We start from the raw sequence: 15514 nt of genomic DNA, 5'->3' as shown, positions 1-15514 counted from the left end.
CAAAAAATTTTTAAATTTAACATGTTGAAAGAATATGTAGATATTGTATTTTTAAAAAACGCACTTATGATTAGATTATAAATAGTCATAATATACGCGAATTGAATGTTAATAGAGAGTACAATAATAACAAGCCATTCTAAAAGAAAGGACAAAAAAAGTCTAAAATTTAAAATATCAAGTGTTAAAGAAAGGACAAAAATAATAACAAAATTATTATTATCATCATTATTATTAATATTACTATTATTATGAACTTGTTCGGCATAATAATTTAAGTAGCTGTTAGTGGTACAAATATATTTTTTATAATGTTACATCTTGTCAACATTTTTCATAACATATTATATATACTCTAACAGTTACCATCAGAGAGGTCTTTGAAGGTGTGTGAGGTAATCGACCGCATAGGGCCTCTTCTTTCTACCGTATATGAAAAAATTAATAAAAAAAATATGTTAAGTTTATTAATAAAATATATATTTACTATAAATAAAATATAAAATAAAAATTTTACAAAAAAATTTTCAAAATTTTCAAGACCACTCTAATTATCATAATATCTACTCATATAACTACGTTAAGCAGAAGTGCAGAACATGTCCTATAATTATTTAGAAATATATCACCAAACTTTCTCAAATACCACATGTTCTAATGTAGGAACACTAAAATCTCTGGAAAACGATTGCTTAAAATTACAACGAGGGAAGCGAGGAACATAACAATTAAACTTATTTCGCCTTTTCTTATTAAACATTATTTATTACTCTCTTCAATTCTTTTTAATTGTTATATTTAATTTGGACGCACTATTTAATATGCTAATTTAATATTAAATATCTCTAATTGTATATAATTAAAAATTATAAAAATTTGATATTAATAAAATTTACTTTGAGACGAATCAAACAAGATTCCACATGACTATATTTTGACGTCTAGATTAAGAATGAAATACGAATTAAGACTGATCGATGAATAGTGTCAAAAAACTAAATGGAACAACTAAAAAGAATAGGAGGGAATATTATTTTAATATACACAAGTTATTATGATGGACCCATTTTAAGTCTCTTTTATATATACATACCATGCACGTAATTTCTCAATTTATTATTTTAGTATGCTATAAGTTGATACCAATATAAGTCACATCCTCATCTAAAGTGTCACTTTATTTTGTTCATAAATTTGCATAGAATTTAAAGAAGAAAAACCTTAGTTTCTAAAAGTACTACTATACTATACTAATTGTAAGATAAGCTAAAAAGAAAGAATTATCAAAAAATGTGGAGGTTAAAAGTGGGCGAAGGGGCGAATGACCCATATTTGTATAGTACCAACAATTTTGTAGGACGCCAAACTTGGGAGTTTGATCCTAATTATGGCACTCCTGAAGCCATTCAAGAGGTTGAAGAAGCTCGTCGTAATTTCTACGAAAATCGTTTCAACGTTAAACCTTGTGGTGATCTTCTATGGCGTTATCAGGTTTTTTATTTTATTTTTTAATATAATTTTTTATGTTTTGATAAATAATTGTACGTTTGTTTTTGTTATATATATATTGTTCTATTAATTGATCTAGATTGAGAAAAAATGATGACATACATAATCAATAAGTTTAATTTAGGTTTAATATGTTTGAAAATATTGATTTGAAATTAGCAAATAAAAGTTGACTTGACAAAGTTAAATCTTTCTGAGGGTCTGACTAAGGATAGAGGTAGTTGGAGGCGTCATATCCTTGTTTTAGACTACTTATGTCCTCTTAATTTATCTTGTGGTGTTTTAACCCTCGTGCTTTTCTCCTTTTTTATTATTAGTTTTTTTTTTTTTTTTTTTTTTTTTTTTTTTTTTTTTTTTTTTTTTTTTTAGTTGGTTCTACTTAATTTTTATTTATAGGCGTTTAATTTATCTTTTCTGTATAGTCACGTCTCTTTATCTTTCTCGAGTCAGGGGACTCCTTTGGCCGTGCTCTCTTTTATGGGTATGAGTTGCCGCCGTCCTTCCCTCCCCAGACCCTGTCCATAGTTTTCTATAAGCGGAATACACTGGGTAGGATGATGATGATGATGATCCATGCCATGTCCATAGTTTTTCTATGAGCGGGATTAAGGCTGAACAAAGCTTGGTCTAAACCTTAAACCAAACCAGAATTTTAGTATTTGGTCTGGTCTACGGTTTAAATGGTCTGGTCTGATTTTTTTTTTCAAATTAAATTACGGTATACGGTCTGGTCTCGGTTTTTTTTATGTTTCAGAAGACCGGACCGCAAACCGTACTATGGTCAAAAATCATAATTTTTTATTTAAAAAATTAAGTTGCTAGAATTTCTGATTTGGCCTGATTTAAGTGTCAGACTAGACCAAACCGGACCATGTTCACCTCTAAGCGGGATACACTGGATAAGATAATGATATGTTTGAAAATGTGTGAAAAGGTTTCATTAGCTACTCATTAGAGACAAATTAAAAGATTAGGAATTGAATTTAGTATATGATCTTATTTTAAATGAAGTATTTAATGTTAAATATATATGAGGATAGTTTTAGATTCATCCATATTTTTATTACAAGTTCTTGTATAAGGCAATTAGGCATTTATCGCACTACTAATGTTTATATGTATAGTTATCAATTTTAATAAGGTAGTTTTAAGGGCAGAACTTAGGCCTGGTTTATTATGGAGTATATTTTTTTGAGGTCTAAAAGCAAGTATATTAAACTAAAGAAAAAGTAATACAACTAATGTAAACTATTAGATGATTGACGTTGGACAAGCCTAGCCATCAAGGTAGCCAAAAGATTTATCAACCAAAATTACACTAGTTCATTTTCATTTCGTTTATTATCATTTACCAAACGAACCGTAAGTGTAATAAATTAAATACTTGATGTAGAAGGGAGGACACAGTCACATGAATTATCAATTATCAAATTGTGTGTTGAAAATCATGTTTTATTTCAATTTAAGTAAGTATTACTTTTTTTAGTTAAAATTTTAAACATGATTTTTAGATAGTTTTTATTTATTTATTTATTTTATTTAAGCCTATCTTATAATGGTAAAAAAAAAGATAGTATCATATTGCAAGTTGGCTTGCGTGTTTGCCTGGCTACAGTCGCACGTCCACGAATGAGGTACCTCGCGCTCCTCGTGGGCATAGAACACTCGCAATTCATGCCATATTTTCCTCCCACAAATATCTAAACACCTCATCACATAATTAAAGTCATCCATTATTATTTTATAGTTTTGGCAGCCTATAAGTATATTAGCTGTTCATTGGAATCTTTTATGAATTTAGAAGATTAACATAGGATTTTGAGTAATTATCCGTTTAATATATATTTATACTAATATCTATAGATAGATTATATAATTTGACAATATATAGTTCAATTGTGAAATTTTGCTAGGAATAATAAATATTATTAAATATTGCAAACTTCGAAAAACAAATCAATAGAATCACAAATTAACTTTAACGTATTTAATAGCGGAAAAAAAGACAAGAAATATATGGATAAAAGTAAATTGTGGATGATGATTTAAAAAAATAAAATAAATTATAGATGTGATAAATAGAGAGAATGAGAATTTGTAGAAAAAACTAGAGGGGTGAGTCAAAAACTAACGTATTTTAGTGCAAAATAAATCTGTTTAAAGTAAGTCATATATTCTCGTTAGTTAATTCAAAACAATGATATTGAGTAAAAATTGCAATTAAGCATCAAACTTGTAAAAAAAAATTAATAAGGAAACACTTAAAGTGACTCACTTAAAATAAGTCTAATTCAGCAAAATTATTCTAAATTTAATTATAATTTAATTCTACACAAATAAAGTGATGACGAAATTTCTTCTGGTAGTGTTAGGAATATCACTTAACCTATAATCAAATCGATCATTCAAACATATTTTAGGAATCAACTTTTATTTTTTAAAATCAACATTAAATGATTTTGGGGCCGAGCCTTAGCCGCACAAAGCTAAGAGTCAAGACCCACCACTATTTTTTCACCTTGTAGACCGTTACATCCCCTTAAGTAAGTTACATTTCGTATAAAGTATTCTGTCTATCATGATATATACCTCATGAATTTTATTATAAAACCATAAATAAAAATTTTCTAATAAATGTCCTTGAGTCGAGAACGAGTCTAAATTGATTATACATCCCTCATTAAGAAAGGTTTTCATTCAAATCTTTGGGTTCGCGTACAACACATGAGAATTACCCGACTGATCGAGTAATTTTATAGTTGTGGACTTTAAAGCTGGCCAACAACTAAAATAAATTTCAAAAAAGTAAATATTATTAAAATTTTTATTCTAAAGTTGAGATTATCAGTGTTTGCTTAAAAATATTTTGTGCTTAGTGTAAAAATGTAAATTTTTAAGTTATTATTACAATAAAAATTATTTTCCTGATAATCATTATTTAATTAATGAATTATTGTTAAACGACAGTTTCTAAGAGAAAAAAATTTCAAGCAAACAATACCTCCGGTAAAGTTGGGTGATGATGAGGAGATCACATATGAAACTGCGACGACCGCATTGAAGAGAGCTGTCAGAATATTCACAGCCTTGCAGTCTGATCAAGGTCATTGGCCTGCTGAAATTGCTGGCCCTCAATTTTTCCTTCCTCCCTTGGTTAGTTTCTTACATTTAATTAATCAATTCATAATTATCAAGTACTCCTATTTTATTATAGATTAAGTTTTTTAATGGAGTTGATTTATTTATATGGGTATCGAAATTTGGAATCCAATGTGACAAAATATTTACGGGTTTAAATTTTATCTACATCTCATATCAGAGTGGAATATTTATTTACCACCATGTTAGTAGAGGATTATGTGTATCACAAATTCCTCTGCCTCTCAAATTAACCCGGTCCATTATATATTTTAAAAATATTGGGAGTAACCATTAAGAATGATTTAAGTAAATATTTAAGATTTTGAAAGTATGCATTAAGAATAATGTAAGTAGACATTAAGAATACGGTAAGTAAACATTAAGAATACGGTAAATAGACATTAAGAATGCGGTAAGTAGACATTAATCTTTAATAGACTAAACTTAAGACATGTATAATGTATCTAAAAAACGATCTCTCAAGAAGCTAGCTGCAGATTCACTTTTCTAACGAAAAAGGCTTTCAGTGTACCTCATGGGGCGTGATAAAGTAATAGGATATATTTTAGACTTTAGAGTACTTCAACTATTTAAAAAAGAATAACTACAGCTCATCATCTTCTTTATATTGCGCTTATAACTGATCCTTTCAGTAGCTAGTATTGTGATTTTTATATTTTTGTTAATAATATTTCTATTTTTAGTAGTATTACATTTCACAAAAAAAAAAATAAAAATATTATATTATTAATAGAGGGGTTATTATAAACAGGTAGGGGCCTAGGCTATTGTTAGACAACTACTGTAATAAATACAAAAAGCAACATTTGAGTTAACAAGCCAATTATACTTCTCTATAAATCTCCAATTTAATTAAGGAGGCTATTTAATATAATAATCTAATTTTTCATATTTTCAACTTTGCATCATTGCATGATATAAAGTTATACTCACTCATATTCATCCTAAGTGTCTCATTTTCTTATTAGATCAGGTCATCTTTAATGTCTTAACTTTATTTTGGGTATATTAACTTTACCAATTTATCTCCACTAAACATAACTTTTTTACACATTTACACTTACTAACCCCACTTTACACCTATAAAAATTTAAAAACTCTACACTTTTCTTTTACACATATAGTCCCATTTGACCACTTAAAAAATGATAAAAACTCAAATAAAACACTTAGGTAGAATAGAAGGGAGTATAAGTTAGAGTAATGTTATTAAAATTTACATTTAAATAAATCAAACAAAATATCACTAGATTATATTTTAAATAATTACTACCTCCGTTCTCTAATTATCTTCCCATTTAGGATATTTCAATTTAAGGAGAGGTGACCATGGTTTTTGAGAAATATATAGAAGAAATAATATATACTTTTGAGATCTTGTTAAATTCGTCCTAATATATACTTTATTATCATACATTTTTATAATCTTTTATAACACGTAACTAGAGATGTTGAAGCTTAAAATTGTCTTGAAAACTGTGTAAATAAGTAAACGGGATAAACAAAAAATAAACAGATCAGATGGAACATTAATTAAGAGTAAAATAGAAATTAAGGTTGATGGAAGAATAGTAACAAAAACCAAATAAAACACCTCTACAATGTAGTATAATATATAACCGAGTGTAACATTTGGATATACTGTCATATTTTTATTGAAGTGTCTCTTTTAGTTTTTATACACATATAAGCTGTCTCACGTTATGCTAATTTATTTTTATAAATGAACTTAATTATCACCGATGCCTACTACAGCCAAATAATTTTAATAGTGAACCTTATGTGACTTCTAACTCGAAGTGGGCACACGATGTTGATTGTTGTATCCAACACATTAATGAATGTTGGTGAACAGAAAAAGGATTTTTCTTTGTGATCATAAAAGCTCTAAATCTGGTAACAACAAGCATATTAAAATGCTATCAGTACCATAACACAGACAGACAAAGCAAAACCTAAATCTCTCACTTACTTCTGCTGCAGATTCAAGAAGAATAACAATCTGTTGCCCTAAACCATTCATCAAAATCTCCAAACAGACCATTTTATAGTACCAAAACCAGCAGTTAGACTCTCGTTTGGAGAAAATATTTGCCCATCACTAAACAGCCTGTATATAGCAAGAATTAGTGCAATAAAACAGAAAATTTTTTTGGGTGTTAAATAATTCCAAACATGCCAATGTTAACCTTATTACTAGGATTTGTTAGTATAATTATATTGTTATTATAAGTATTTTCCTTTATTACTAGGTTTCCTGTGTCACCTATTCTTTTATATATACACTGTATCTTTATCTTCTTAAAATAACAACATTCAATACAAAACTCTTCTATTTATAGTTGAAACTCTAAAATATACTCTTTCCTATTCATCCAATGAGTTCCATTTGACTTTTCACTATTTTTTAGGTGGTCAAATAGGATCACATGTGAAAAAAAAGTATAGTATTTTTAAATTTTTATAGGGGTAAAGCAGAGTTAATAGGTGTAAAGGTGTGAAAAAGTTAAGTTTAGTAAGGGTAAATTAGTAAAGATAATATACGCAAAATAAAAATGAGACATTTAAAGTGACTTGACCAAATAAGAAAACGAGACATTTAAAGTGAATAGGAGGGACTAGGGACTAGGGAGTATTATATATTATAACATCTTGATTAAGAGTTAAATTATTAATATGTTTATTACAAAATAACGGTATCCAATGTAATGTCATGCAGGTTTTTTGCTTATATATCACAGGACATTTAAATTCAGTTTTCGGCCCAGAACATCGTAGAGAAATCCTTCGAAGCATTTATTATCATCAGGTTTACTACACTTTAACAACATTCTAATCACATTTTTGTTTTTTTTATTTGTAATTAAGTGAGATTCTGATTGCATTCTTGATTACACTTTTGCTTTTGATATATTTACGCAATATTAAAAATTAATTATGAGTATCAAATAAATTAAATTAATTATTGTCAATATGTGGCACAATATTTGAATCTTTTTTACTAGATCTTCTACCAATCATAAATCATTACTATTAATTCATTCATAATCTAAAAATTAAAATATATCAACTGAGATCTTATTAATTTGATTTGCCACAATGTACATTTTATTGATATTAATTTCTTGTAACTTTTACTTATGAATAATTAAATAAGTACATCAAGTGAAATTCAAAATCAAATGATACATTTACAAAATAATGAATGGAGTGTTTATTTGAGAAATTATTATATTTAATTATCAGTTAAAAATGTCAAGGAACCAATTTACACTAGACCCCATTGGGCTAGAAGTGTGGATGCGCATAGGCGCTGAATATTCCACTATAAATGAGGGGTGGTTGAGATTCGAACCCGTGACCTCTCACGTTGGCTCTGATACCATGTCAAGGAACCAATTTAATCAAAAGCTTAAGCTTATAGTTGAGGCCCCAGGATATGTTATATACTCTAACAAAAAATATTGTTGATGATTCTACATACATTTTAAAATTAAGACCTTTTTATGTTTAATTGATAAAACAGAATGAAGATGGAGGTTGGGGATTGCATATTGAAGGACACAGTACCATGTTTTGTACTGCACTGAATTATATTTGTTTAAGAATACTTGGAGTTGGACCAGATGAAGGTGACGATAATGCATGCCCTCGAGCTCGTAAATGGATCCTTGATCATGGCAGCGTTACACATATCCCTTCTTGGGGAAAAACCTGGCTCTCCGTAAGTTGTCCAAATCTAAAACGATCTTTTCTTTTCCTTCACCAATTTAACATTATGGGGCGTACGACAAACTAGATTGTTGCACAATCTTAGCTAATGTTCGGTTAATTAGTTGGTTAAAACAACTTATCGTTATGAATCAACTAATTTAGAACAAGTTGCTCATACTAGTGAGTCCTAAATCAAATAGTTAAGCTAGTTAATTACATCACTTGTTTAAATCATCCATTACAATCAGCTATTAGCTGTTTGCCGTACTCCCTGTATTTTTACTTCAATGACTTATCAATTTATATATGAATGCATGTTTTCAGATACTTGGACTCTTTGATTGGTCTGGGAGTAATCCAATGCCACCCGAATTTTGGATCTTACCTTCTTTTCTTCCTATGCATCCTGGTATATATTTACTCTTTATTACCTTCCAATCAAATTTTGTTAATGTTGGTGATTTACTTTGTCCATTTCTTTAATTTCAACATTAAGTCTCTTGATAGATAATACTATTGATAAATAAATTTTGCATTATATACAACTATTTTTATGACAAAGTATCTTTCAAAGAGGCGACCTCAAAACAAATAGACCACATTCTTATTTGCTTTGTAATTTGTACTAATTAGACAATTTAACTCATATATCTAATGCATTTCTCTGAAAGTCCATTTCTTAACAATAATTTGTGTATATAAACAACCAAAGAAATAATTAAAACTCAAATTTTGATTATTCTTATATACCATCTTATCCAGTAAATTCTGCTGATCGATGAGTAGCATTTTCCGGAGAATTTTGGTTATTCTTATAAGAATTGTTATTTTGTGCAGCAAAAATGTGGTGTTATTGTCGAATGGTTTATATGCCAATGTCATACTTGTATGGAAAGAGGTTCGTAGGTCCAATTACACCTCTCATTAAACAACTTAGAGAAGAACTTTACAATGAACCATTTGACCAAATTAATTGGAAGAAAGTTCGTCATTTATGTGCACCGGTAAGATAAAAATTATGAGGTTTTATGAACTAAATTTTAATACAAAACACGAATATTAATTATAACTTTGAATTGACAACAGGAGGATCTCTACTATCCTCACCCATTTGTCCAAGATTTAATGTGGGATGCTCTTTATATCTTTACGGAACCTTTTCTTACTCGTTGGCCCTTTAATAAATTGATTCGTAAGAAAGCTTTGGAAGTTACAATGAAGCACATACATTATGAAGATGAGAACAGTCGTTATATAACTATTGGATGTGTTGAGAAGGTAATTACGTTTAATTTTATTAAATGTGTATTTTAAATGATCAAAAATATATATATATTTTTTATCATTAGGACTAATATTAAAGAATCAACTCAACTAAAAATTTAAAATGATAATTAAAATCACATAATATATTATTATATATAACACATTCAATTTTACAGGTTTTGTGTATGTTGGCTTGTTGGGTGGAAGAACCTAATGGTGACCACTACAAGAAACACCTTGCTAGAGTACAAGATTATATTTGGATTGCTGAAGATGGATTAAAAATGCAGGTACAATAGTTTAATTAACTAAAGAAAGGTTTTTTCTAGAAAAATAAAATATTAGATACTCATTTTTTATAATGGTTGACTATTATTAGATATTTTAATTTATAATCATAAAAAATTTAATTTTTTTCGCAATTTTCCATACCTCAAAATACCATATTTTCAAATAGTAATATATTGAACTATTTTTTTTTAAGAAATAATATGATTGAAGTAGAACAATAACTTAAAACATGTGAAGTGATTTTCCTACCGATACTACACTAAATTTTCCTTATGAAATGATTTTCATATATCTTTTAATAAAGACAAACAAACGAACCATAAAATTACAAAAAATCTACATTTATTAATTTTGTCCAGAAATATAATCGAAATAAATTTAATTTGGTTGGCATTTAAATTAAAAATGCAGAGTTTTGGAAGTCAAGAATGGGATTGTGGGTTTGCTATTCAAGCATTGCTAGCTACAAATCTGGGTATGGATGAAATCGGAGAAGCTCTAAAGAAAGGTCACTTCTTCATTAAAGAGTCTCAGGTATTACTTTTTAATAATCTATTTTAGAAACTCAAGAAAATTAACATATAACTACGTATTTAAAGTGGTAAAAATTAAAAATCAGTGTACATATTCAACTTCTAGATATATACATATTTCAGTGGCAATTTCGTGGGTATATATTTAGTGTCTTGGGATACATTTTGTAATATCCGCACTCTTTACTTAAAATATGTACACATAAAAACAATCATATACCCTAAAAATTGATTTTTACAGTTTTTATAATTATAATGATTTTCATTAGAGGGTGCGGGTACGGATATAGCTTGTCTGTCATCTTTCCTCATTCAAAATTTTTATTTGAGTGGAATATTAGATGTGAAAATATGTGGTAGTTGGAGTTAATTATTTGATGGAGTATAATTAATTAAAATGATATTAATAAATAAATAGGTGAAGGACAATCCATCAGGAGACTTCAAAGGTATGTATAGGCATATCTCAAAGGGATCATGGACATTCTCAGATCAAGATCATGGTTGGCAAGTCTCTGATTGTACTGCTGAAGGATTAAAGGTAATTATTACTAACATAAAATTTAATTAATTAATTCATAGTATTGATTAAATAAAATATTAATTGTACATTATTCAATTAGTAACTTTGTTTACTTATTATCTGTTGTAAAGTGTTGCTTAATCTTATCAACAATGCCACCTGAGATTGTTGGAGAAAAAATGGATCCTCAAAGACTTTTTGATTCTGTAAATGTCTTGATTTCCCTCCAGGTATTTTTCCATTTTCAACATTTTATTTTGTGCTATCATAATTCTTTTTTTTTTTTTAAATTAGATGGTAGAACCGAGAAAAGAGAAGAATTATGTTAGAATCAAATTCAATACCTGATCATAAATGTAGTATGCTAATACGTTTTCGAATTCAACCAAGACTCAATTCTTTGTTTTCAAAATATACATTCTTGATAGGGGCAAAATTTATAACTTTTTTAGTTTTAAATTAGAAAAATTAAAAATTAAAAATTCTATCTACATCACCGGCTTTTAAATATTTTTCTTTTATCATAGAAAAATTTATCGGAACATTTTTTCTTTTGAAGTACCTTGTGAGTCGTGACTTGTAATTGTCAAACTTTAAAAAAATAAAAAATAATGCTGAATATGTTTAAACGAAACAATAATTTAAAAGGATTTCTGTAAGCTAAATGAAAAGTAAAATTTTTAAAAGATTAGTGTAGCGGTAATCGAAATAATTTTTCTATTAATAATTTTTTTATCCTTCCAAATTCGTCTAAACAAAATATATGGGTAGGAGTCATTTAATTGGATTGAAACAACAATGTTAATTCTAGATATTTTTACTGCAATCTTTCCCCAAATTAAATGATGAAAAATGTTAACTAATTTTCAGAGTAAAAAAGGAGGGTTAGCAGCTTGGGAACCAGCCGGGGCTCAAGAATGGTTGGAGGTGAGTTTATATTATGGATTATTTAATCAATTATATAAAATTAACCATAAAATATAATTTATGTTCCTAACATTTTTTGGTACTTTCTACAGCTTCTCAATCCAACAGAATTCTTTGAAGATATTGTAGTTGAGCATGAGTGAGTTTTTTTTTCTTCAAACAACATTTAATTTCGAGTCTATTTGGTAAATTACTTTTTATTAGTTTTTTTGTCTGAATTTGACTTTTTGTTTTTTGGGCTGGTCAAACATTTAAAAAATTATTTATTAAATGACTTTTAAATCTATAGAATAGTTGAATTTAAAGCCGAAACCAAAAACACCTATGAGTAATGTACTTCATTGTTGGTGTTTAGCTTTTTGACCCACTTTTTCTTCAAATAAATTTTACCAAACAACTACGTAACATCTCACTTTGGTCTTATAAGTCAATATTTTCGCCTGATCAAATGAGCTAACAATCATTTACCAAACAGACTTTGCTATATGGTTTTTTGTTACACACAAAACTAATGGTAACAAATAATTCTACAAATACAGGTATGTAGAGTGTACAGCATCAGCAATTTCAGCTTTAGTGTTGTTCAAGAAGTTATACCCTGGACACAGAAAGAAAGAGATTGAAACTTTCATTGTAAATGCAGTCAAGTTCCTTGAGAATACTCAATATCCTAATGGAGGATGGTGGGTTATCAATTTTAATTATTTGCATGTTTATATATTCCGTTTATTGAAATTATGATCTTACAAAAATGAAAACATATTAATTACATAATTGATTATAGGTATGGAAATTGGGGGATATGTTTCATATATGGAACATGGTTTGCACTTGGTGGGCTTGCATCAGCTGGGAAAACATACTACAATTGTGCTGCTGTTAGAAAAGCTGTTGAATTTTTACTCACAAACCAAAAGGAAGATGGTGGTTGGGGTGAGAGCTATATTTCATGCCCTAATAAGGTAATTTACTCAACTTCATGTTCATAATAAAAAATTATACTAAAATTTTTTGTGACATAAGATTAAGTTACATTTTTCATAAATGCCACTATAAACTATAGTAAGAATTACATATGCTAATATACTACTAAAGGCCTAATAAAATATCACTAATTCAATTTATAGTAGAACTTAAAATAAAATCAACAATTATTATACTAAAAATATAAATCAGTGTCATTTTTTAAATGACACCAAATATAATATGGCGAAAAGTTAAATATATTGTAATGGATGTTAGAGTAATAGAATGTGGTGGAATAAAATGTTGCCTTTATTGGTACTTGAGTAACATAATTGTTATTGGTGAAACTCAGGAATTTGTACCATTAAAGGGGAACTCAAATCTTGTTCAAACAGGATGGGCTTTGATGGGTCTGATACATTCTGGACAGGTAATATCTAAATCAAAGCAGGACTATTTATTATACTTCAAGTAGAAGATATTATTTAATTAATTAATTAATTATTTACTTGTTATTTCAATAGTTAAATTTAATTAAAGGAAATTAAGCTTCTCCTAACAAGTTTTCTTAAAATTAATTGTGATTAGGCGGAGAGAGACCCTACTCCTCTACATCGCGCCGCAAAGCTTTTGATCAATTCACAACTCGAAAATGGTGATTTTCCCCAACAGGTATATATAACATAAGTCTTTGTCTATTCTATGTTGATATATAGCAAAATTTGATGAAAAATAAATCAAATTATACCTCATGCTCAAAATATATCATACTATTGATTAACTCATATAAAACAAATTATGCTATGCGTCTACTTATAATGTACGTGTTTTGCCTAAAACTGGATGAACCAATTACCTTTTTAAAAAAATTTTATTTACTTCCTCAATCACCAACGAGTTAGGTTCCTCTGATTTACTGTTCAAGTATTAAAGAGTCTATTATCCAATGTAACGGTTAAAATTGCTTGATAGTAAAAAATTAAGAGAATTCTGAAAATTTTATTTCTTATTCTAAAATAAACGGAAAAAAATAATAGAGAGGATCCTAATACCTCATCGACTACTCTAATTCCACTTCTCTTTCTTAGATAGTCAGTGCATAATGTCATGATGATGATAATTGTCATTATTATTATTATTATTATTATTATTATACCTCATTCACCTCATCAACTTCTATAATTTAAATGAATTTATAATGTATCATCATTTATCATATAATAGAAAAAAAAAAAAAAAAACATATGAAAAGCAAGCTTTGCATATTGAAAGGCTATTATTAGTAATCTTAATCAAACCTTTTTGTGATGGAAACAGGAAATCACAGGAGTGTTCATGAAGAATTGCATGTTGCATTATCCAATGTATAGAAGTATTTACCCATTGTGGGCACTTGCTGAATACAGGAAACGTGTTCCGTTACCTTAATTTATCATTTCTGCCCCTAAATCAAGTTTTGTTCGTTATTAAATTCGTGGTTTAATAAATAACTTTACACCATATTATTATACTTAATGGGGTTGTAATTCTGTAAAGCGTACTATTAATGAAATGCATAAATAAAGTTAATTAAGTTAGAGCTATTCTCGTCTACGGTGATTGTTACAAATCTAACTGATGAGAGAAGGGTAGGGCTAGGTAATATTCAATACCGGTACCTTGCATGGAAAAGACGGTATTTGCTCCAACTGAGACAAGATTTGATTCTACTTAATCATATTAGTTAAATGTACACTTACAGCTAGGATTGATTAGTTAGCTCGAGAGTCCTAAATGGCTTCATTATCAAGTACCATACACTCATCAGCATTCTAACACAAGCTAATACACAAAGGGGTGGCATTCTAAGGCTCAACCACTGTCAGAACAAATTTCATGTAATGTAAATTCTAAAAAAACAAAAAAAAATTTCAATACAAAACATCAAAGTGGCTCAATGCCCATTAACATATGTCCATCGTCATGCAAAAGTACAATTGTAACCAGTAAAAGACAGTTAAATCAATGCTCGGCAGAATCAATACCTACGATACAAAGGCAAGGGAGAATGGTGTTCAGCAACTCGGTGATCCGCGTACCTTTCATCAGAAGTATAATCATAGTTCTCTCTCCTTCTACTGGTGCTATATGTCATGTCTCTATAGGCTTGAGTGGGTTCTCTACGCGAGTATGAGTCGTAGGGGTCACATTCAATTGGAAATCTTGATTCTCAGAAGGGATTAAATCTTGATGATCTATGACTCTGTTCCTTCTATAAGAATCATCAACTTCAGAGACTCTATCATAGGAATATGTAGTGGTGTATTCTGGTAAAGGACGATATAAAGGTGCTGGAGCCACAGCTGACTGGTAGGATTGTCTCTCATAAACAGGACGTTCGTTATACCTGTCAGCTACGACCAAAGGAGCACACCTTATTTCTTCCCTGTCAGCTCTGACCAAAGGAGCACGCCTTATTTCTTCCCTGTCAGCTACCACCAAAGGAGCACGCCTTATTTCTTCCCTGTCAGGTACGTAATACCTGTCAGCTACGACCAAAGGAGCCCGCCTTATTTCTTCCCTGTCAGCTACCACCAAAGGAGCACGCCTTATTTCTTCCCTGTCAGCTACGACCAAAGGAGCA

General features: G+C 29.0%; 1 protein-coding gene across 1 annotated transcript; it reads left to right on the top strand.

The window, feature by feature from the left end:
* The first annotated feature begins 1110 nt into the window (after nt 1–1110).
* Nucleotides 1111–14921, top strand: LOC130814283 (beta-amyrin synthase-like). Its single transcript, XM_057680382.1, has 18 exons — nt 1111–1491; nt 4477–4662; nt 7391–7480; nt 8198–8395; nt 8710–8794; nt 9223–9389; nt 9472–9663; nt 9828–9941; nt 10354–10476; nt 10894–11016; nt 11130–11228; nt 11869–11925; nt 12018–12064; nt 12465–12608; nt 12710–12887; nt 13244–13321; nt 13480–13563; nt 14209–14921. Exons 1-18 carry the CDS (start codon nt 1291–1293, stop codon nt 14317–14319), a joined length of 2277 nt encoding a protein of 758 aa, XP_057536365.1. The 5' UTR covers nt 1111–1290; the 3' UTR covers nt 14320–14921.
* Nucleotides 14922–15514: the final 593 nt, after the last annotated feature.

The sequence above is a fragment of the Amaranthus tricolor genome, chromosome 5 (assembly GCF_026212465.1).
Source record: "Amaranthus tricolor cultivar Red isolate AtriRed21 chromosome 5, ASM2621246v1, whole genome shotgun sequence".
Lineage (NCBI taxonomy): Eukaryota > Viridiplantae > Streptophyta > Magnoliopsida > Caryophyllales > Amaranthaceae > Amaranthus > Amaranthus tricolor.
Note: the sequence above shows the minus strand (reverse complement) of the source record. Positions and strands in the feature narration are given on the sequence as shown.